Below are 25,528 nucleotides of genomic sequence, written 5' to 3'. Positions count from 1 at the left end.
ATTAATTATATATAACTTTCTCTCAAATGAAAAAAAAAAAAAAACATTTCCACAGATGTAAACACGTTCACCTGATGCCAGCCAACAGAAAACAAAGCCACGTGTTCCAGTTTCATGCGTTTCTTGAAACTCTTTAGCTGCACAACCGTCTGGATGTCACATAAAAACAGGAATTACCGTTTATCAGGCTCAAGGATCCAGATTTCATTCTTTGTTTGTGCGATCTCTGACCGACTCGTTGTTGTTGTGCGGCGGCGGAGGCGGCGATTGCTTGCTCTTCATGCTCCTGCCGTCTGTGGCGGCTCGCGAAGTCTCTGTCACAAAGAGCCGAGTCACCCACACAGAGGTGACAATGCGTTTGTACTCGTTCCTGAAATTCCTGTTGAGTAGGCCATAGATGATGGCATTCAGACAGCTATTGAAGTAGGCCATGAAATAGCTGACCACAAAAAGCCACTCTGGGATACGGGGGGCTACGCGGGACGGATCTATGGCCACTGCCAAGCCAATCAGGTTAAGTGGGGCCCAGCAGATGGCAAACAGCACAAAGACCACAAACATGGTGATGAAATTCCGCAAGTCACTTGGTCTGAGGCGAGGGCTCTCCTCGGTCTTCACTTTACGTCGCACCTGGGCATGATGAAAGCATATAAGATGGGAATTAGACTGTAAATCATACCAGAAGGCCACTTTCTCTCTGCCTCAACTGTTTCACTCACACAGAGACACAGAAAAATAAACAGAAGCCCACACATGCACACACACACACAGATGCACACAGATATCCCCACACACAGCCACTCCAGGCTGAGGAATCTGGTCCATCTATCTGCCTGTCAACTGTGATCTCTCAGCTGAAATCACAGGCACTGACTTTGCCAAATCTTTGCAGTGTTTGTAGTGTGTTTTTAAATCTACACTTACCAGTAATTAAAGAGCAAACTGCTCAGTGCAAATGTTATATGTCAAAAAGGATTTCAGTGATGGGATGGTGTATTTTGTCAGTGTATTCTGGCATTTAAAAAAATTACAGACTTGTCCAGTAAAGGGTCATTTACTAAAGGTCACAATTTCAAATCTTGGAATGACCATATTTTCTACAGTACAGGTCCAGTCTGGATGAACTCTGGAGGGCTGATGTATTATTAAAAGCTCAACATGTGTTTCCAGGTTTAACTGATTGGTGGTTATTAACCTATTTTAAAAGACCCACCATTAATACCCTATGTGCACATGCAAAAACCTACATAGCCATGTAGAGGAGCAGGAGACTGACCTGAATCACCAGTACCCAGATACGGAGATAACAGAAGGTAACCACTGCTATGGGAACCAGGAAGTGAACCACCACTACCGCCACTGTGTAGGAACTGCTGACATTCTGGGCGAAGGTGCAGGAGTAGACCCGCGGGTCGTAGCGCAGGGAACCGACGAAGAAATTGGGGACAATGGCCACTACTGTGAGCAGCCAAATTAAGGCAACAAACAGCAGAGTGTTGCGATAGCTGTACAGCCGACTGTAGGAGAATGAGTGACAGATGTAGCAGTATCTGTTCACTGCGATCCCAGTGATGTTGAAAATGGAGCCGATGACACTCAGCCCCATAAGGAAACCGCTGACCTGAGCAGAAAGAGAGAGAGCGGGGGTGTTTGTGTCAGACTGCAGTGATAGTGGGGTTAGTGCTTTTGGAGTGGTAGTAATCTGAAGCGCGCTGTTACCGGTGTGGTCTTACCATGCATTGTGTGTTTCCCAGTGCCCATCCGTCATGGAAGAGAGCATAGAGAACCAGGGGGTAGGGGTAGAAGGCTACCACGAGGTCAGCGAATGCCAAACTCACCACAAACACATTACCTGGAGAGGGAAGACACACAGAAACAGTCTCAGTGCTCTTAAATGTGTTTTATAGTAACTTTCTCTCAAACCGCGTGTCGAGTCACATGTTTTATTATCCCAAAGGCACCGTAATTACACTGTTCTAATAACAATGAATTCACCCTCTGATGTGGCTGTGATGGTTTCACATCTCATCTTCTCTTCTCAGCACAATACATTTTCCTGCATGTGCTCAGCCAGACACGATAAGCTCATTGAACCCGTGCGATAGATGGCAGGAGTAGCGTTTATCCACTTCTGATTGTATTACATTTAAAGTACTCACATGATTTGCACATAAAATTACTAGATTCATATCCCAGTTTACAGGCTCTTTAAAGCTGACATAACGTTACAGTGCCAGAGTTTGTGTCCCGTATTCAGCAGTGTTGCCATGGTAGGAGAGGCAAGTTCATTTACATAGCACCATTCAGACACAAGTGCTTTACCAGAAGCGTGGAAGAACATTAACATTACATTAAATTGCATTTAAAACAATGGTACACCCTTGTGGTTAACAATGCATGCATTTTGCAAATATGCTTCAATAATACAATTCAAATTGCTACACATTTCTTGATTAAATTTAAATTTCTCTAATGTGATTAAAGCAATCAGAAAATGCTGCTAACACATTGTTTTGAACAGAGCATTGTCGTAATCGGGAAAACGCTAGAATATTGCATGGGGTGCAATTTTCAGTGCGCTAGGAGCCTATCTCAGCATGTCCAGCTCGGTGTGAGTGTTGTGCCGAGTGGGCCAAGATTATATACCACAGGTTTCAAGCCTCTGCCCCACAGCCGATTGCCTCGCCCCAGACAAAGTTTTATCAGGAAAGCCAGTCGTTGTGTTTTGACAGAGTGGAAGGACAAGTGTGTGGACAGAGGACTTGTGCTGCTGCAACATTGGGGCATGCAGGTCCGTTTTCATCTCGCTGACTCACAGCAGAGTCCAAACAGCGGCTTGTAGTTCTCAAAATATAGCCATAAATAATCATTTGATGCACGTGTATCTGAGTGCTGTACTTGAGAGGTGTAGGATTCTGCGATATTTCTGGCTCGTTTGTGAAAACCAACACAGATTAGGTCTGTTGTGAAGGTAGTTCCAGATATGATAGGGCAGAGCGCTGGCAGGTCTTACTGCACCTACAAGGTCTCATATCTGTGGCTCACCTCGTGTTTCGCCTACAGACGCCTGCAGAGGTCATTTGCAGGGCCGTACTCACACTCACGATGCACAAACAACAACTACTGATCATTCCTGTGTATGTCAGGAAGGACCTGTAGTATTGCAGGAATCCCAGACCTTGGTGGTGGGAATTGAAGAGGAGGGAGGCCTCCCTCCTGTGTGTCTTTTTCTTGCCAGTACCTGCTGTGTCTTGTATAATCCATCTGCTCAAACCATGTCAAGAGTGCACAGCAAAAAATGCAGTGGAGCTTTTATTTATAGCTATACTGAGCATGAACCCTTTCTACACATTTCTTTTGACTTTCTACAGTATGTGCACACGTGGCTTTGGTGTGTGGCTGTCAACCTAGAACTGTCACTACGCACCATGATGCACAAAGTGGAGACAGCAATTCAACACCTCCTCTACAAGGACATTTGTCCCCTCTTTTTGTGGAGAAGTCACACTGGGCTCCTCTCCTCCATCATTCAAGTGTCAGAGGGCGATAGAGCAGATTTCACAAATGTTCATGGAGATCAGTCCTTCTTTGTTGAGATATTTTAGTTTAAACTAAGGTTGAGCAATCAGCTGACCAACAGGAAAAAATCCCAAAAAAACCCATTCCTGTTTAAAATAAACTAACACTGAATTAACATACTGGAAACACAGCTAGGAAATGATCTAATGGCACTTTTTCCTTAAAATGTAGGATTGAGGGTAAATATTTTCATGAAATATCAGTCTGAGTGTCTGAGAGGTTTTAGTTAATGAACACATGACAGAAACACTGAGTGATATAACCTGATATTCACCAGGGAATATCAGTATAATAATCACTTAACACAATTACCAGTTATGCCTAGTTACATCTGCGCCTGTCTTTCTGCCACAACATTCAGTACATCAATCATAACCAGCAAATACATAAGAAAAATGTGGACAATTACTCACGCAATGGGTTATGATGAATGCACCATGGCATCTTCAATTATATATTGTTAAGACTTCATATCTAATACTGTTAAAAATACTTTTTTTCCCAGTGTATTTGAATATAGATGGGATGTGTGCAGCAAGGACAAAGAACACACCATACAATGAAAAGGGGGGTGACATTCTCTATCTTTTTAAAAAGCTGTAATGTGGCTCTTTTCATTATAGAGCTCGTCAAACGTGTTAAAGGAGAAATTATCTTTTCGGTCTCGATGGATTGATGTTCATTACTAGCTTTTTTGTGTGTGTGTGTGGGCATGTGTGTCCCACTTCAACACATAAATTAGGCAGCAAAGAAAGACCCATATAAAGCACAGAGGTACACACAAACCTGTGTGCACGGAGGTATACAGTAAACTGTTCATGATCTTTATCTCTTTGTTTCTTTTTATGCTAATGATCACACATATTATTTCTTGTAGTTGTCTTATCTATAGTCTTGTCCTGGCAGCGTGAGTTGTGTTTTGTTTTTGTTTTTTTCTTGCTTTCATGCTGTTTTTCCAGACAAACATATCTTTATGTGCTGTAGGAACAAAGTTAATTTGAGCAACTACATGAAAAACAGACCTTGTTAAGAAATACTGCTCAAGTTTTGGATCATTAACTATTACAGTTTTTATATGGGTTTCCTAAAATTTATGCTCCAGCAACTGCACTCGATATTCGAGAATAAATCTGTGCAACGAGCAGCCGGCGTGGAGGACGAGAGGATTTTAATCGTGGTCGCTGTGTCATTAAGTTTAAATCAGACAGTAAAACTTTAAATCTAATTGAATGAATCTACAAGAAATAATTACCCATCATGCAGTCACAGTTAACGTATGAAGGCAGGCACAGAAAAAAAACGCACTTCTTGTTAAATGTTTTCTAGAAATGTTGGCGACAGTTTCTTTTAAATTCTTCTTCTTCTTATTCCTTCAGAAGTTATTCACCTATCTTCATTACTCAAAACCTCGACAGATTTTTCCCTAAAAAACGTCTCTGCAGAATCAGAAATGACTGCGAACAAAAGGTTTTCTGATAATTATATGGGAATGTCATTTTCAGCTTAAATGTTGAACTCTCGGTCACCTTCAACACAGAGTGCAGTACATTTGGACCTGTGACAGTTACTCGAGTTTTAAATTATTCAGACAGTTATGGCATAGCTGTGCCACAGCTGTGTTTTCTTTTAAGAAGGCAAACCCCACACTGTCTAAACTGTGAACTGTCTGACCTATTAAATGACCCACTGTTGCACTGCACTGCCACGGCAACACATCACATGAGAAATAACAGGCATTATATAAACCCCTGTTTGTCTTTACAGCTGTTATGAGACTCTTGCTCAGGCATAAATTGAATACTAAACCAGATTTCAGGCAGTTTTTGCCAAATTTAGTTTGGCATTTTTAATTTAATGTTTATGTTGAAGCATTGTTTACCGGGGGGAGAGGGAAAATAAAGTGCAGTTTTATGTTTATTCATGAATGTGGGAATAGTTTATTTTGTTTGGGAGGTAATAGCAGGAAAGTAGATTTTATACAAAAGTTAAATTAAATTGCTTGAGTGAATATTATGAGATGTGATTCTCTAACTGACTGTTAAATAGGCAAGAAAGAGACAAAGGGACGAATTGTTCTGAGTTTGTTTTATGGGCGTGTATCAGTATTTTTATGGACCTGTAAAAAGCTAAGCAGCTGGTGCTGTAAATATGAGCAAAAAGGAACGGGGAAATCCTTTTTGTGATAGACACTGTAACTGTCTGCTGCTTCTCTGACCACGCAATGCTGCTAATGCGTGAGGACTGGATAAGCAGCCCTTGCAACATGTGCACTGTTTTTGGCATGAGCCCAGGAAATCTGGGTCTGTGTGCGTGTGAGAGAGCAGCCACTTCATTTTCTTTGGCATCAGCCCGATAGGGAGCAGCACACATTCGACAGAGCAGCAAACAAGTGTTTCACATGTGGGGAGCGCACAGATGCAGGCTGACACACCTGTGAGAATTTTTGAACCATCTGTTCACTAAGCCATGGATTACGATGATGATCACATTTCATAATTATTCATAGATGAGAGTCTAAGCTTAAATGTGGTAATCTTATTTCATGGTTTAGAGCAATGTAAACTATAGTTAAATTACACTACAACCAACTTAATTTTCCCAAAAGCCCCTGGGAATGGGGTGTAATTTGGACAACCAACTGTTCAGAGACTTTGAATTTTTTTTGAATTTCCGGATGAAAGCATACACACAGTGTGGAGTTTAATTTGCAGCAACCTCTTTGGCTGCACAAATCAAAGAGGAAAGGAACAAACTCGCATAGCAAACAGTATTTTTTCCACTGCTGCTTTTTTTTTTTTTTTTTTTTTGGCCTAATAGGGAGATTGGATGTTCCTAAGATTGAAGTTTGGACTTCTGTAGCACTTTGAAAGGTTATTCACATGTACATAACTGCATATGAAAATGCTGACTGAAACGTAATCTTGCATGAATGATTACTGTAATAAACAATATTAGAACCAAAAACTATATATATATATATATATATATTTTTTTTTTTTTTCCCTCCCTGTCTGTAAGCCATGCCGTAGGGGAAGAGATTGCAGTGATTTTCCTCTCATTTGCTTTTTTTTTTTTTTTTTTAATGTCTCTCCTGTGGGAGGACATGCTAGGCGGATTTGCCTTGTTTGCATTTAAATTTGTTTCCAGTAAACGAACAGGGGCCAAAAAAAAAAAAAAAAAAAGAAAGATGATGGTAAGGGAATAATGACAGGAATGGGACTGACTCCAGAAGGGAGTGACGTGGAGGGAAAAGTGGTCAGGGATGATAAAAGCTGCACTTTCATGTGGAAAGGCTATGTTAAAAGTAAACAGCAAATCTCATTAAACATGGGAAATATACAACTCCCACTAGACATGATCAGGACAATTAACACCCCTGCTATTTTATAATGAAGCTCTCACCTCTGGTCATTTCTTCAGTCGGTTAAATGGGAGAACATGACACAAAGACAAAAAGAAGGAAATATCTGACTCAGAGATAAATGAACAAAGCTGTCAACAGGAAATGGAAAATTAGGAAAAACAAAAAACAAAAAAAGAAGATTAAAGGTCAGCAGAGGATGGAATTTTTAGCAGCAGAAGAAGAATAAGCTGATGAGAGAACACACAATAAAAGAGTGAGACGTTTTCTCATAGTTTTGTAGGCAAGGCAATAAAAAACCTTGTCATCATCACTATACATCAGAGCCCTCTCCTCAGCACACAGAGCAATGTCTGTCTATGTCGGAGCTTCTCTGCACCAGCAGCTTCTTGACTCCTTTGCCCTGCCGTCTGCCTGGTCATACATATCAGTCTCAGATTGGCCCAGGTGACCCCACAAGGGAAAGAAAGGTAAACCTTCCCACCACTTCCACCACGGTCTGTTCTTTGTCGGCTATTCGCTCAGCTGCTCTTTATATTTCTCAGCCTACAAGTATTATTTTTGAACGATATGATCCAATAAATCTCCTTCCTCGCTCCCTAATAATCCCGCGTCCACAACAACAGCCTTTTTTTCTGACTTCTTTTCAAAGGGTGAATGTGTTTCCCTGAGAAGAAAAGAGAAAGAACACACACTGAGGCAGCAAAGTGGATGGTCAGGCCATGTTGCTAGTCTGAAATGGATTGGAAGGATGTCTGGCTACCACTATGTGAAGAAAATGACCTTTAAAGTGCACTTTATCACTCTCTCGACAATCTATATTAACAAGAGTTCACAGAGGAAGAGGAGGAGGCAATGTTTGAGCCTGTTCTTATACAGAGTTGACAATATGCATGCTGTAAGTGAACAGCAGTTATCACCTCAGGCAAATACTGTGCAGTAAGTTAAACTTCTCAGTCTCATAAACTTACATTTTCCACAGAGGTGAGGACAAATATAACCACAGTACATCCAAACCTGTTTTAACTGGAAAAAAACCCCCAAATCATTAAAGTTGCATCAGGAAAAGTTGTAAGTTGGCAACCTTAGATGACAGCCACAGGTAACATGACATCCCAGCACGCAGTGTGTGAATGTTTAGTTGGCAATGGCATCTCTATTATCTCAACCTGTACCTTGTTCGTAAGGTTAATCCATTTGAAGAATATATGCCTCGTAACCAAATGTGAAAGTTAAAACTAAATATTTTGAATCTCTGATTTAATTCACAAAATTCCCATGAGTACATTTCTACTTCCTGCTCGATCTTACTTGAGCTAATTGGTATAAACATACCTGAGGTTACATTTTAATCAGAAATATGCAGGAATTTATCCAGAGATGTGACAAGCCCTTAAGATTTGACCGTCTTAATTTACCTGTAAGTCAGTACTCGAATCCAGCCAACTAAAACAAGGACATGCACACCTGAATAAGCAGTAGATCAAGTAAAAAAAAAAAACATGTTAATGCTGCAGATCCTCTTGGAGATGGTAAAATTGAACAGGCCACTGGGCTAAAATGTGTACTGCATTTTAATCACCGTAAAACTTTCAATTTAATTAATTGTTCGGTGATACCAAAATTAACTTTCGGTAGGGGACAGGATGCGAAGCTCTGTCAGTGGCATCAAAGTCAGACGCTTTTTACATCCAACCACCCAAGCTCCTTGGGAATTTGCATTGCTGTAACACTGTTACGCTGCACCCGCTTTTACCTCTGCCTAGAACAATGCAGTGGGCTGCTTTGATGGGGGAGAGGCAGCCTGTCAAGAAAATGTAAACACTGGTCAGGTTAAGCGTTTGAACAAACAGCTGATCCTGTCATTTTTTTTCCAGTGAGGACAATCTCAGCTCACAACACCAAAAAGTTTCAACTCTCTCACGCCTCTGATCACCCTCCGCATCACGCGTACTCCGTCACCTCTATCTCTGCTACATAACTGCAACTCTTTAGCCATGGGAGGTCAGCAAGTATTTTTAAGCTGGTGCTAAGTTACTCTTTAACTAGAGCTACAGAGCCAGACACACTCATCGGAGGAAAAGTGTGTAGGAACTGGTTGCTGAATATTTCAGTAAATATGATTCAGATGTAGGTCGGCTTCTGCTTTGAAACCAGCTTTGCAAAGAAGCTCTTCCTTCAGCTGCCTCCCTCAGGTCTCTCTCTTTGCCTCCATCATTTCTATTTAGATGAACAGATTGTTTGCACTGTAAACAATGTGCAACAACCAAAGATGAGGCTTCATTCATGAATTACATTAACCTTAAGTGAGCGCAGCCAGTGATTGTCATGCTACAGTGTTAAGCAACTAGCTCCAAGATATCTAATGCAACATGATGAAATCGGTATCAAACAGTTTCCACAGTTGGAGCACAAATAATTCTCAGTAGCTTTCATGCAGTAAACGCTAAAAAAATAAATAAATCCACAAATATTAATACACATTGCAAGAATAATAAAAGTATTTTTTGCTTAAATTGCTGCCATTGCTTTTAGGAAGTTGCTGCTTTCTCCTTTATTAAAGTTTTTATTTTTCTTTTTGAGCATTTTAATGCAATTTCTATTTCTGGAAAGAGCTGGCCATTTGATTTATTTTACTTTAACTTTCATACTTACAAGAGTTTGGAGCTAACACAAGACACTGACCGCAAAAACAAACACAGCCCTCATGCTGTGCGCTCCACACTAATTAACAGGGAACCAATTAAGGAGCTGGCATGCAATATAACCTTAGTTTCAGGCAAACATGCAAACCAACCGTAACTGCTGAGTGAATCGCCTCCATAATGATAGGGAACAACTTAAATCATGTTCAGTCAGGCACTAAAAAAGAAAGAAGCTGTAGAAGAGAAAGGTGCAGAGTTTCTCCTCAACTGAAGCAGTAAAAGAAATGAATGGCGATGATAAAGACGCATGCGTCATTGCTTATTAGACGGGGGAATATGTGGCATTTATATTAATAACAGCAGTGGCAACAACAACAATAACAAATATTGGTTCATTAATATTAACTGTGTAACTACAGGTGTGACTCTTCAGTAAAGAGACACTTATTTTAATCTAGTCCTCATATTGAATCTCATATGTGTGTTTTAATTACAAAAAGGTTCAATATTTGTACACAGTTTCATACATTCTCTATTATGCAAATAACTGCTCTGTTTCTGCCCTTGCGTGCAGATAATTTGCATATTAAACAATCAATAGTTGTGTTCAGTTGATGGGGACAAAGGGCCACTTTTCTGCCCTTTATGCTGTCATGCTCACAGAGAGTGGCCTTGCTGGAACTAACTTATCAAAGACATTCATCTTATGTGCTGCTTGTGCTAATGTTTATCTTACTGATCCCACATTCGTCTAAATGCCAGTTAATGCTAAACATGCAGGTGTATGTGCGCACCTGTGTGTGTGTGTATTTGTACAGCTGGGATAAACGTTTTCAGATCTCTATATTTACACAGTTACTATAATTGAATGATTAACTGACAGATCTAAGAGAATACAACTGCATAAGAAAAAAAGAAAGGGTAGTACATGGCGCGAGCATTAGATTCTGTGTCACATTCAGCAGACAGATGGCTTTGTATCATGTGATGACTGGAAAACGTGACTCCATTACCATATACATGAGGGCATGCAGAGTTGGAGATACATCAGAGACAGAGGCCCCGTTCAGACATGCCATTAACATGTGCCTTGGGTGATCCGCTCACAAGTGGACAGCTCTAAGCGCGCCGGTTCATATGTGGCATTAAAATGCGTCTCCACATGTGTCTCGAGTGACCACTTGTGATCAGATCTCACTTTCCCTGCTCTGTATGCAAATAAGCATGTACATCAGTGCCGTTAGCAAAGACCAAATGCTTTGTTTTTAACCAGAGGCAGCAATTCCTGTGCCTAGTCCACCGCAAAGAAAGAAGAAGAAGAAATCAGGACAACTCAGACTGGGTCTGTTTATTGGCATGTTCCAACAAATTGCCGAAGATGTTTTTGAAATTTTCAGACGTCATGGAGAAAACCAGCTTACACGATTTGTACAGCTCGTATTCGTTTACAAATGAGCATGTCCATGTGGTCTCAGTGACCACACCTGTACTTAGAGCTGTCTGCCTGCGATCTAAAGAGGTCTGAACAGGGCCAGAGAAAAGGTCTGAAAGTATAATCTTCCACTTTTCAGGTCTGAATTATACTATCGTTACAGCAGACATGATAAATTGCTCCCCTGTCTGAAAGCTATTTGATTTCAAAGCACAATGAGGAGTCTTCCAAATAATGTCTGGCCATTGCATAATTACTGCTGCCAGTACATTTGGCTGTTTTGTGTTCAGGCACATGCTTTGGGGCCTGTCTTGGTTTAGCCAATGAAGGCCTCACGCTGCAAGAGACACTCAACATATGGACAACATTGGTGGAATTATAATACAATAAAGCTTGTAAGGTGAAGGGAGCTGTAGCTGTAGGGTTCATTCCACAGTCAGAAACCACAGCAAACCCTGAGGAACTGTCTCGCAAAATGTTTTTGCTCCATTTAACTCTGCCTTGTTTTTATTCTTTTTCTTTTTTTTTTTCTTGTATGTAATTTCTAGCAAACAATATTTACAGTAATATCAATAAAAAGCTATAACCAATAGGCACTTCTTGGATGGAGTGGTTGTATATCTGACCAGGTAATTGTTGCCCAAACATATTCAGACAACACAGGACAGGACTGACAGGCTAATGGCTCAACATAAGCCCCATGCAACTTGTAGCACTATGTTTTTAAAAATAAATAGGTTGCTAGATAGCAAAGATAATCAGGCTGCAACGGGAATATCACATAATACATAACACAGTGTGACAGAACTGTTACACATGACTAAAAAAGGAGAACTTTCACTTGAAGCTTCAGGTAAAAGTATAATTTGCAATTTAATGTATATCCTACAGTCTTTGCTCGGTAGAATGACAGACTGGCTCTGTCACGAATAGCATGAAAAAAAAAAACAAACAAACAAACTCTAAAGATGGAATAAAAACTCTTCAGCATTCCTGGATGTGCTACATAGTGCATGTGATGTCTTTAGTCAGGCATTCTGAATGTGCTATGAGCCAGAATCCATGTGAAAATCTCTCAGAAAAGGGTGCTGCCAAATTATTTCTCATGATTTGTTAAGACAACACAATTTGGGAGAAATTTCTCTTGATAAGAGAGCAGCAGCTTACCAGTGCAGCATCTTACATAAGAACACTTGAGCCAATAAAGACACACACACACACACAAAAATGCCAGAATAAATCATTACAAGATCTTAAAGGCAAAGAATTTTAGAAATCAAAACTCAGCGTTAGAAGCAACTCTGGGGGCTCACTTGTGCATTTTCAGAGTTGCCATGCAGTGAATTTGAATAATGGAAGTCATAAAATACTGAATAATGTGCCTTTCTGTAACTCCTTATGTTCCAGGATATGTTTTGGAAACCACTAAAAAATTATATTTGTTCTTTAAGGAGTCATGAACTGTATTTTATTAAAGTTATAGTCTGAAAACTGTTGAGAGTGTGTTCTGTAGGTTATCCAGAGTGCCTCTGAAGAAAAACATTTTTTTTAATGTTATTTTTCCAATACTGTGACTACAAAATAAATAAAAAAAAAACAAAAAAAACTTTCACTTCCATTGTTTTGGGATGTTACAAAGTGTGTAATCTTGAATCGAATGTGAACATTATAAAAGAGAGAGGGGAGTTCTCAGGATCTCAAGATAATGAGAAAACATCTGTGAAATCAGGCGGTTATCGATCAAGGCAATCACTAAAGAAACATCAAAAGTTTCAAGGACTTGCTGTTGGAAAGTTAAAGATCATTCAAGGCACACTGGCATGCACAGACCAGTAAGGAAGCTCAAGTTTATCTCTAGCTCCCTCCAACATCTTCACACTCAGAGATGGAGGACTGTGCTGAGATAATATCAGAGAGCCAGACACTAAAGCAGCTCTTTTCATCGCCAGGCAGATGAAATGAGCAGCTGGTGATACAATGGTTGTCCACTCTATTCAATGTTAATGGGGAGAGAGAAAAATAGAATACAACCTGCATATGACTATTCTCCCAAAAATAAAAAACAGTCATTTTTCCTCCAAACACAGGTTGCTTGCCATTGTCTTCCAAAATGACAAATAAGACCTTTTCAAAATGGTTCACATGAGCGTTCACTGTGATCTGTCACCTCTGTGGTTAAGGTCTGGAAAAACAGAGGTAGCTGAAAGTACCTGGAGGTTAGGTGAAGATCTAGTAATGATTAAGGTTAGGAGATTGCAGCTGGACGTGAACGTCAAAGTCATGCACTTCGTTGATCCAGCTATCCTCTCAAAACAATGTCAAGCTACTCCCACTTTGCTTCTTAGAGAGGACTCTAATCATGGATCTTTTAGGAGGTCTTGCTTCTTTTTTTTTGTTTGTTTGTTTTTGATGTGCAATTGTTGGCCCTAATATTGAAACAGTGGATTGCTGACAAAAGAACAACAAGCTGTTGTCAGGAACTTTTCTGATTCATTTTATTCAAAATTGGACCACGTGCAATTTATGCTTTATCAGTAAAACTGAACCAAACGGTTGAATATCACAATGAATATCAATGAATGTCTGAACCAATTTTTGTGAAAACTTGTCAAGGAAACACCAAAGTGAGTAGGATTCATCCTCACAGGACTTGTGTATCTGTAGAGAATATCAAAATCAGTCTGTTCTTGTAGATGTAGACCAATCAGCGCTGTCATCTCCATGCTAGTAGTGTAGCTAAAGACTTCAACTGCTTTGGCACCACTCGTACTGGGTTTGGTCTGGTTTCTGCTCAGGGACCTTGTCCCACAGTGCATGTTCCAGAGAACAATGGATTGTTCTGGACGTTCTTAGCCGAAAATCCAGAAAACCAGACAGCCCAGCCGGAGGAGGGCGAATGTTTTCATGGCTGTTGGTGTAAGCTCCTTATCGTGTCTACCTAAAGAAGCTTGGCACTGGTTTATTATTTCAGTTTATCTTGAGGGAAAGTTTCAAACCTCCTGTTGTCACAACTTTCCTCTCTGTGCTGGTGTCAGCAACATAGTCCAAGGAAAAATAACAGGTCATGGCCAAACTCACAGCAGCATAGTGAGTTATTGTACCTTTCGTTGGCAACAGTGGGCAACTGCAGTGCAAATACTGCCAGTCAGCTCTGCCTGTTGGTTCCCCCAGCAGTTCAGTCCTCATCAGCTTGGCTAAACGTGATGATGTTGCTGCTGGCCCGGCATGCCGCTCACCAGCTAGGCTATCAGCTGTCCAAATGTGGGCTGCAGCACCATCAGTGGCATCCTTCTTCCTCTTCTGCCTCTCTGCATTGCATTTCCTGAGCAGATCACTCTGGCTCATAGAAAACCTGTTTGACTCAGACAACATAAAATTTGAAGTACTCTCTAGTGAGAGGGGAACAGGCAGAACCCTGCCTGCTGTTCTGCTGCCATTCACTGATGCCACTGGATAATAAAAGTGAACTGGGAAACAGATAGTTTCACAAAAGAAGTACAGTGGTAAGTTTCATGAATGGGAGCCACCCAGTTTTTTTCTGGGGACCCCATATAGAGAGCAGGACTTTCTCTAACCTCAACCAAAGTCCTTTTGTCGCCTAAACCTACAGGCACAGACAGGGCTGTGGATGTGTCTGGTGTGACAGTTTTGTACGCCTGACATCCAGCCCAGCCACCTCCTGGCGACTCCACTGCTGCTAATAAATGTAGAGCTTTATTCGTTCCAGAAATATGTTGCCTCTGAACATAATCCAGCCAGTGATTCTATCTCCTACAAAATATATTTGCTGCTGCAGTTTAGTTGCATAAAAACACAATTTTTAGGAGACAGGGTCAAATACTCTCCCCACTGCCAGCAACCTGTTTCACATGCATGTAAAAATATTGATTATAGCTGCTTTGAATTGCAATAAAAAGAGTAAATATATACTGTATATAAGCTTAAGAATGAATCACGAAGCCGAATAATACTGAAAGTGAATATATTATTTGAAGAATGTGGCTGGCAAAATAGCTTTTTTTTTTCTTTTTCATGCTGTGTGGAGCCGTGGTTGCTGTGGCACCTTAAGTAACTGCTTGAAAGTATAATCAATGATGAATTAATCTACCAATCATATCCACATTCTTTATCCTTGCTGCTCCAGCTTCTTCAAGCATCAAATTTTTAATGAACACCATGAATGGTTTATGTACATTTTTTCCAGCCCATTGTCACTGTCTTTCAAATTTTGTCTTTAATGCATGCCACATTAGTGATGCTACTCTGGCACTGGTTTTCCAGCCTGACTTCAGGTGTGGCTGCACATGAATCAACACAACACAGAAATAATGCTCAGGTTCATCCATATGTTTCAGTGCCAGATTTGTGAGGTCAGATTTGTTTTTCTCTCAGGTCTAATTACACTTCCTGTCTCCACAACATGCAGAGGTGCCATATATAGTATGTGTGTGCCCGGAAGCAGCTGACTGCTTGTTGTTTTCAAACAGAACAGCACACTCGTGAGCTGCAACTCGTTTTCCGGGTCGGGAGTTGGATGTTTGTTGTAAGAATCACAAGACCTCCCCTCCTGAGGTGGGATGGGTGAAATGTTCAATCTGACTCTAAACCAGTTTGCAGATAATTACATTTTGAATGGGTCAACTTGCATTTCCCTTCACAGCGATGAGAGAACACGTAGATGGACACTGCGAACAAATACGGTGCACATGTTTTTTGGATCTAGTGTTTTTTTAATGCTGTGATGATGATTTCCTTTCTTGGAGGAAACAGCCTGTCTGGCAGCATCTGAAGAGCTTTCTCTTACTCGACAGTCAGGCCTCGTGGGCAGAACTCTTTGCAATATGTTGCTGTCAGAAAGCATGTTTAATACGGGAAAGTAATGTCGACATTATCCTTAAGTTTATAAAATCATCCCCTATTGAGCATTGCGAGAATATTATAACATTATTGTTGTGAATGCACAGACATGTGGACATGCAGGGAGTTTCAGTAAGTCGAGTCTGCGAAGTAAGAGAAGCAAGTTACTGGTCAGATTTTCAGAGGCTACACGGGAAACAGAGATATTGCTGCCAACTGTTTATCTTTTGCAAGACCGTTAATCCAGCTCAAGCTGCCTCTCAAACCAGATGAAATCTTACCGAATGCCTTGTACAGTGAATAACATATGAGAAACTATTTGCGTGTATCAGAAGGCAACAAATGATGCGTGTACTCTGTGAAGTTGTCATCTGTTGGTAAGCTTTTGTTTGAATGCCGAGATGAACTCGGGTCAGGACAATTCACATTCAAAATGCACTTTGTGGACACTTTGCCTCAGGCAAGCCAAACCCTCCGTACCCCCCACATTTAGAATGCACAACACTGGGCCTTGTCCGTTTTCCCCTCTATTCCTTCACATTAAAAATGCCGTTCTGCTCAGTCTGGCAGCCCATGCTGCCAAGCCGACCAGGCTGTGAGTTTTAACTGCAGATACACCTCAGTCTGTCTCTAAACTCAGAGGGTTTTTATAATAGTTCAAAATCTAGCTAGGAAATCTAAGACAGAAGCTGCTGCAAAGTACAAAACTCTTTCAAATTTTAAGAATTGACATATATTATAAGCCCTCCAACCTAAGCTCGGGAGCACAGGTTTGCCTCCTCTGCACAGTAGATTTTAAGGAATCGAACATATATCTGTGATTTGGTAAATTTACATGTCGGACCCACATGATCCTGCGATTCTGCGGCTTACTGGCTTTTCCACTGAGTACAGCAGGCAGACATTAAGTCTGGTTAGTCCTGGGAGATTGACCTTTGAAGTGCACACTGAACTGTAAAGCAAAGCAGATGATTAAATCAGAAAGCTGTCTTAGCTCATCATTATAACAGTGAACACTGGGAAAATAAAAGTCTAGATTAAAGCTGCACAAAGAAAGAAATGACTATTGACATTATTGATTATGAAACCACCAAAAAGAGTGTTTTTTTTTTTTTTGTTTGTTTGTTTTAGGCACCATCGCTTTCATTATGTAAAATGTTTGCCTTGTCTTTTCACGTCATAACTTACGGAATTACACCCAGATGACCGACTGCAGCCTTTGAAGGGCTTTAATTTCTCTGGGCATTCTGTGTTTGATCAGAAAACTTTGCATTTTGGATGCACAGCAATTGAGTACTCAAACTGTCTGTCCCCACTGCCAAGTTATACCCGGGCTGTAAACATGCTCTGAATGTGAGTTTTGAAACAGATGAACAGAAACCAAAGGACATGCAGCCCCCGAGGAGAGAAAAGCGACTTTGTTCTATTGCGTTCTTTTTTTTTACTCACAAATATCACTTTTGCTAATTTGACCTCAGCCTGTATGTAATTTTTAGTGAAATGAATATTTCCTGAGAGCAGCGTGTTGAGCCTCTCCAAATACATTTCGTAGTAGTTTAACTTGTTTTAATGGACGTATTAGAATAACAGCTGTCATGGTCTCAGTTGCTCAGGCTTCTGAACACATTCACCAAAACTAAAAAAAAAATAAAAATAAATATATATTAAAAGTTTAAAAACCTTCAAGGAGTGAAAGTGAGATAAAAATGAATTTATGTAAGAAATAAGGTAATTTCCATTTTGAGCCTTGAGCATCTTCAACTAGAGTTTGAGATTATGCATGAGTCAAAATCAATAAGATTTGATTAAGTATTCAGTGTATTTGAAATAAATCGTTTTTGATTTATTTCAAATACACTGAATTGAATTCATTGGAAATGTACTGAATTGAATACTTAAGACGCTCCCTTTACACATATGTCTTTAATCAGTGGTTTCTTTTTGGAAGAGACTGATTTTCATGCCCATCTCTAATGGGATATATCTAAACAGCTGTACTGTATTTAAAATGACTTCAGGGTTTACCAAACAGAAAACTAGTTGAATGAAAACCAAAGACTTTTAAATTTTCTTTGAAGCAAAGCACTCAGTGTCATAAACACCAACAGGACACAACACAGCATCTGAATAATTTAAGCAGCACTAAGGTGTAACACATCAAGGTGTAGCCTTCAGTCTTGTCCTGATAGTTAGCTGGGAAATTTCCAATGATTTCTTTAGCTTTATGACATGACATCCGTCGTGCTGTGAGAGTCGTCAGTTTAAGCATCACCCATGTAAACTTTCAACCAAAAAACAGACTAATCCCATCACGGTTGAACTGCAGTCTGAACACAAACTACCAAAACTCCCGTATAAATTAAATATTAAATAACTTCCCAGATGAATTCAAAATCAGTATCATACTTTTCACATGTGGCCTCTAAGTCCGTATGTACATTTGCAGTCTTTGTCTGCATCTCTGTAGGGTCCCATCCAGGAGCAGCTTAGGAAGCAGCTTCCATCCCGCTTCGCGGTGTCTTGCTGCGTCTGCCTGAAATGAATATTCTGTTTGTCTGTTTTGTTTGCGGAGTTGTTTGCATGCATACAGCTCTGCACACTCTTGCGACACCTCTCTCCCTCTCTCATCCTGTTCTCATTTTCTCATCCTAGATTGCCCTTGATTTCTCATGTCTTCTCCATTTCACCTTCCTCCTCCTTTCCATCTCCTTCTTCTCCTTCTCTTGCAGCAAATCCCTTGCTTCTTCCACCTCTTCACCCACTGCTGCCTGAGGGTTTTGAGAAACTGTTACATAATGCACTTCAAATTATCACAATGCATGTATTATGGATATGGGAGGATACAGGAGGCATTATGGGATTTGATAAGGAATAAGGGAATGAAATTTACCGATCACTTGCTTTGCAGATTAAATGGGTCAATCTATCACGTTCATGGTTATTGAGATTAAAGAAAACTGTTCTGTCGGCGTGTGTGTGTGTGTGTGTGTGCATGCATATGTGCAAACTTGTGCTAGTGAATCATCCCCCATCTCAGCACTAAAGTACTGATAACAACTGGGTGATTCTGATGACACATGACAGTAGTTCTTAAATTGTCTCGGCTGTGCCTCTTCCTCTTTATAAAGCAGCATCACTCTCCTACTTTTCACAGCAAGGGATTTCAGTCCTTTTCCTCTATTATCTAAATGTTTGGCTGTCTTCCTCTATTTTATATCCTGTGTCCTTGCCATTTTTTTCCGTTTTTGAACTGTTTCCAGCCCGTTCTTTCTGCATCTCTTCCTCTGCTCCTTTCTGTCTAGCTGGTCTTGAGCTCCTCCTGTTTCCTTTATTCAGCTGTCTGTGTTCAAGGGAATTACAGAAGTCATGCTTCACCCAAAAGATACAGGACAGTGTCTAGGCACAGCTCAGGCAGGAGTAGACTCTCAAAGCACTTAAAGCTGCTGAAAACATCCCCAGCAGTCATGTCCAACCTTCACTTCTGCCTAAATACTCACTGAGTAAGACAAAAAATAGTAAAACCAGATGATGAAAGAATTATATGGCAAAGCCTCAGCACATACAGAAAATCCCCCAAAGCCCCACAGACACTCTCCTCCCATGCATTATAGATCAGTGGCAACTCAGCTCCCCTATGGATTCTACACGGAACTACATGATGAAACCAGACTGAGTGGCCAATATTTGTCACAATGGGATGTATAATGGGATGTCAAATGCAATTTTCATGCACGATTCCAAATGATTCAATATCAAATAAATGGATTAATTCAAATCAAACTAGCAACACAGCCCCTGTGTCTAATCTCTTCCCCTTTTCTTCTTGAGCTACAGCTTAACACTCTTCTATTTCCATTCCACTTGCTCTGTGATCTCTCCCTCTCTCTGCCTCCTTTTCTCCATCTCCTCTGTTACACACATAAAAAGGTTCCAATACGGTCGTTGGGTGGATGCTATGAGCCTGCCATGCATCACAAAGCTGAGAAAGCTCCTCAGGATTAAAAAAAAAAAAAAAAAGTCTGATTGATCCGACAACCTGTTCGGCTGGCTGATCTCCTGTTTTGATTTTAATGAATTAAAATCAAACACCCAAATGCACCCATGGCAAAAAAAAAAAAAAAAACTTGATCAAGAGCATAAATTATAGTAGAAACCAGAAAGAGCCAAGGATTTCAGGATGCCTGCTGGGTCATAGTGGAAATGAAGGGCAAAACTATGTTTTAAAAGTGATGAGCAGAATATTAAAATCCATTCTAAACCATCTAAAGAGCTGCGATGAAATGCTGGATCAGGGTGAGAGTATTTTTTTTTCTTGAACTTAACTAAAAATCTACACATTTGAGATACAAGTAATGCAGGAATAACTGGAGTTATACTAGTGTAGAAAATTAGTAAATCCACACACAGCTGCAATATGTATGCAAATATATACGGCACTTATTCAGTTTTTCGTGAAATGTGGTGAGATCTGTGCTAAACCTAAAAATACACAGAGATCAGCATCGTTATGCATTACTGTCACAAACACATGCTAATTTTAAATTAACAAAGTTTATGTTCTAAAAAGAATTATACATGTTCAAAACGCTACAGAGACATCTGAGGAAATTACCAAATGGCTTCCCAAGATAAAACTGTTCTCACCTTGGATGACCCTGCACATTAGCCGGTCCATTTAGCCAGCTCGTCTCACCTGACTGACACGTCCTTACATCTCCATAAACACTGGAGCAAACTGGTAACTTTCTAAACGATTACTCTCTCCCACATCAAAAATATGAAAAGTTAATTTAGTGACATAATAACAGCTGTGAGACAGAAAATTACAACCGTTCTGAGTCTGGCATGGATTCTCCGCTATCGCTATTGGTTGATGCAAGATGCATGCTGGGATACTTTTCTACCCCGCGTGTGTGTACAAGTCAGTTCCTTAAGTGTTCTAGATCAAAATGTGTGGAGCAAGAACAGTTAATGTTCGTTTGTACTGTACCAGGTGTGGACTTTGAAGTGGAACAGCACTTGGACTGTGACTGATGATGTTTCACAAGTTCAGAGAAACACGAGTACAGACAAGAGCTCAGACTGAGAAAAGGCTTAGGTTTGAGTGTTTCAGGACCATGGAGAGAGACAGATGAAGAGACAGTTTTTTTTCTTTTTTTTCTCTTCAGCACCTTGAATCGAGGCAGCGACTGAATGTGAAACACTGCACTTTTAACGCTGCTAAGGAATATTTTAAGCATTATTTTTGTAGAGGCAGGGAGCTTTAGAGAAAAGTAGCTGGAGAGGGAATGAGACGGAGGGGGGGGGTGATGTAAATAAAGTCTCTTTGAAGACAGTCTCTGTAATGTGTGATCCTGTCTAACTCTCTTTGAAGGTTTGCAACACCTAAGCTCCTTCAAAGACAAGACTCAGGGGACAAAACCCTCTGCCCCGCACTACTGTACAAGGCACTTTTCGCATACTCATGCACACATTCATGCAAGAAAGCACAATCAGATATGTGGGCTGATATGTAGATACTGTACTGTATTTTCTTGAATAAGCTTTATGTGTTTTTTCACACAGGCAGACATCCGTACGAGTCAAAGCTTTTCTTTTTAAAAGACAAATTTCTGTGGACAAATGGCTCTAATGGTTCACGAACGCACGCATGTACGCGACCGTGTTGTGTGTGACACAAGCTCGCCGATATATACAATAGCACATAATGAGAGAGAAAGATCTTTAAATTGAACATAGAGATACTTGAAAAGACTAAGGAGATGAAAATGAGAGGGCAGAGAGGTAAATGTGCAATCCCTCTGAAATCCTAATGCATCTTGATTACATGACCAACGTACAGTAACACATATCATGATGCCAATTTAGTGTCAGAAAAACAATGAGTCTGTACTATAATGTTTACTACTCAAACCTAAGATCAGTTTTGTGGGTAGGTGAAAATAAGCAGAGTTAGTCATCACACACCAGCCTGGCATCTGATGAAATATTACCGTCCAACACGGCGGCAGTTTGCTTTGTTCACTCTGCCACAGCAGGAACTTCTGCAAAGCTATGACAGCTGTAGTAGGTAAGCATATGCCACCCTCTGCTCCTGCTGTGGCTGTTTATATACTGTTGCTAAGTCAAGTGTTTTCCCATCCAAACCGTTGAGTTGAGTGGGTTGTTTCAGTCTATAATAGCCATTCTCCGAGTTCATGACTGTGGGTTCAGCGTGGTTTCTGATCTGCTGAGTAGGCTGTTTGAGTTGAGAGAGATCAGCTTTAAGGTGCGAATGCTCCATGTGAGTGAGGAGATACATATATATATATATATATATATCTTCCTAGAGCTGTATAGGAAAATAAGAGATAAAGAATTGATAACACATAACATCTAAGAATACCTTTAAGAGGAATAAAGCAGGCAAGTTTTAATTAAGGTGTAAAATTAAAATCTTCATTATATAGTCTTATCTGGTCTGTTAGTTGGTCTCTGTGGGGCAAACTGTTGGCAGGTGATTAAACCAAAGATATGTCCCTGTGAGGACAATTGTTCTTGAAATTGTGGTTGAGACTGACAGCCTCGAATACACAATTGACTTGTGAGCCCTTTGATGGTGTAATGGTCCTAATTCAGCAAAAAAATAAAAAATAAAAAAGCATCATCACCCTTTTCTCTAACATCCACACCACAGGCGCTTCCTCTTAAAAACACAAGAGGTGCTTGAATCAGGCTGCGTGAAAACATAAACGTGTTTTGCCTGAAGGGTAAACGTGATCACAGTTAAGGGCGGGCAATCTTCCCCCTTCAAAAAAACACAAAAAAAAACATATCACAATCTTTATAATACACAATCATGATCCACGGGCTAAACTGCAGTCTTTCTCCCCCATTTTTGAAATGAACTGTTGAGAATATCCAGACTCAAATGAGCCTTTGGACTCATCTATTTGCGCCATTTAAAACATATTGTATAAGAGACAATGTTTTCAGAAAGGTCACATGCATCAGTGATCAGCTTTGAACAGCACCATATCCAACTGTTTAACTGTTTGTGTTTTGAGACCTTGTAAGATACAGCGGGGGTTGAACCCATCTGAGACTGTTGGCATGTTCCGTTAGATGATTCCTCTTAAGGTGGTTGAATAGATTCGCTGTAGAAGTTTACAGATAACTTTGCTTTGAGACACAAAGGACTCGACTACTGATGTAGAGTCCTTTTTTTGGCACCGATCACAATATGAAAGCATCAGATCGCCCACCCCTTTTCAACTTATCCAATATAATGATTTCAGTAGAATAGTATTGTGTGTGACAAAAACTGTCACAGTTGTTTGATTCTGACTGGGTCCACGTGGCTGTTGGCATTCACTACGGTGTTTCTGATGAGCGTACTCCAAAGACTGCACACGTCTTATATTTAAATGGCTATAACAAATTAATGCAGGAGTAAAAATGAAAAGCAGCACAGATAAAGATGTTATCTGGTTACAACAACCATCTATATTTTTTTTCTAAAAAGAAATAATCTGTCTTATTCACTCAATAAGTGAGGAGGCTTCCGCTTGAACACATTAAATCCTGTCTGTTGCCGTGTATAAAGTTTAGTAAGATAATGATTAAAAGGAAGTTTGCAGGCTGCGCTGCACACCAATGAAATCACACTTGACATATTGCTCCTGATTTACAAATTCACTTCTTACTTCTTAACTTTGTGAATTCCACTTCTCACCAGCTTCAATAAATAAGTAACCTTGGTTCAAGGCGATTCACAGCTATGAATAAGTGGCACCTTACCTAAACCTGTTTAAAAAAAAAAAACATCCATGCTCAAGTGCAGAATGTGGGAGTCTTTCTCTGAAGACAGGGTTGCATTGAAACACTAGTGTGTCCGTCTGACTGAAAAAATAGCTTCTCCCATAAGAACAAGTACAAGGGGAGGTTCATAATATCATTAAATTAAAGGTTATAGTTGTTCTGGTTGGTCCTCAGGGTTCTTTACCCGTCTACTAATAAGGAAGAAACATTTCTGGTTGCATCCTACTGGCTGAAAAATAGTTGCTGATTTACAGAAAATGCAAATAAATGCATATTCCCTGCCCTAATTGTTGCTTAATAAGGTACAAAATAGCCAGTCAGCACAGTGTGGCAGACTTTCCTGCATAAGATATCCATCTTGACAAGTTTTCAGTCTCATATCTAATCTTAAGCACTATTTAAAAAATCTGCCATTAGGCCCTGATACTTGTTTCAGGAATTATTAGTTTCAGTAATTTTCAATTTAAAAAAAAAAAAACTGTCAGTAGTGTGACAGTAATGAAGAAGGGCAAATTGGGTGGTGAACCAATAACATAAAAGAAAAGTGCTAGATTCAGTAAAATCCTTGAAAGGGAAGGCATTTTCATCAGAAAAGAGCTGAATTATAACCCCCAGAGATTTTTTTCTTTTCTTTCTTTCTTTCTTTCTTTCTTTCTTTTAACCTGAAGCGAGGGTTCAGTGAACGAGTACTTCCATGCTCTGTGATCTGGCTTCATGCTTCACTATAGCTGCAGGAGATCTCCTGGGTAATTTCACACATTCACATCAGAATAGGTTCATCAACACCATTACAGTCAGCGTTTTAAAAGGACTCACCTGCACTTATTAATCAGCTCTTACACAGCAAGTGTGAGTCAGTCTAACTTTGAACTTCACCAGAAAAGAGCCAAGAGACACCCAGGCTATTATGGCATAGAGTTCTCATAGTGCAGGGTTTCAATCAAGCTGTTACTATGGTGTAATACAAAATTTAGAAGACATAACTGGACAGCAGTGAATCGGGTTAAATCACTGTACCAGCCATCACCGTGTCCATCAGCAGCCATGTGTCCTGCCAAGATGCCCTTCAGCAAGACATAAAGCCCACAGTGTTTTGGAATACTGTCAACTAGAAGCTATAGCCTTTGCATTTAGGTTGCAAGCAGGCTGACAGAAGTAGGTTGACACCCTAATCCAAAGTGGGTATTTAGCTGAAACTACATATTATGTCTTATGATTTCGGCTGAATGCTGGTTTTATTTTAAAGCTTCATAAAACGCACAGTTACTTTGGAGCAGTTTCTGTCGCTGGGCTCAATGATGAGGTGAAATTAAGGGGCAAAGTGCGCCAAAGGGCTCAGGGGTCAAGGCATGAAATGCATACAAGTAGCTTAGAGGGAGACTGTGCAGGGTAAATCAAACCAGATTTAGTCTACCCAGAATTCACCCGAGAACAGATTTCACACACGGCCTGTATTATTATGCAAATTCATAGTAGCCTACCATAGTATTCAAAGTTCTTGCATAGACAGAAGCTTAAGTGCATAACTTTTCCCTCAAGATATAAGTTATTATTAGTGGTTGTGATCACTGATCGTTATCATAGTTAACCGACCTTGTGATTACATAAATTTAAGCTACATCATTGCAAGGGATGACAGATCTTACCCGAGTTCCTCAGCTTGCGGTTCCTGAACACCGAGATGATCACCAGCAGATTCCCCAGCACATCCACCACCGTGGTGAAGATCAGGACGCTGGCCAGGATTGCTATGACCCAGGCGGGGCGGGCGCTCCCCTCCGTGGTCAGCGTGCGCTCCAGCTGCCCCAGCCGTGGCTCTGTCCGGTTCTTTATGAGCGTGAATGTGTCCGGCAT

At 40.4% G+C, this 25,528-nt stretch overlaps 1 protein-coding gene across 1 annotated transcript; it reads right to left on the bottom strand.

Moving 5' to 3' along the window:
• Positions 1-204: 204 nt before the first annotated feature.
• Positions 205-25,528, bottom strand: mtnr1bb (melatonin receptor 1Bb). Its single transcript, XM_041050972.1, has 4 exons — positions 25,321-25,528; positions 1,734-1,852; positions 1,277-1,621; positions 205-630 (listed from the first exon to the last, which is right to left on the bottom strand). Exons 1-4 carry the CDS (start codon positions 25,526-25,528, stop codon positions 205-207), a joined length of 1,098 nt encoding a protein of 365 aa, XP_040906906.1.

The sequence above is a fragment of the Toxotes jaculatrix genome, chromosome 12 (genome assembly GCF_017976425.1).
Source record: "Toxotes jaculatrix isolate fToxJac2 chromosome 12, fToxJac2.pri, whole genome shotgun sequence".
NCBI lineage: Eukaryota > Metazoa > Chordata > Actinopteri > Toxotidae > Toxotes > Toxotes jaculatrix.
This window is presented reverse-complemented; position numbering and strand designations above follow the sequence as displayed.

Coding starts and splice junctions, on each gene's coding strand:
- mtnr1bb (XM_041050972.1), bottom strand. CDS start 25,528: ATGCCGGACACATTCACGCTCATAAAGAACCGGACAGAGCCACGGCTG. Junction 1,853..25,320: donor CCGCAAGCTGAGGAACTCGG/GTAAGATCTGTC, acceptor TTCCCTCTCCAG/GTAATGTGTTTGTGGTGAGT. Junction 631..1,276: donor TCTGGGTACTGGTGATTCAG/GTCAGTCTCCTG, acceptor CATCATGCCCAG/GTGCGACGTAAAGTGAAGAC.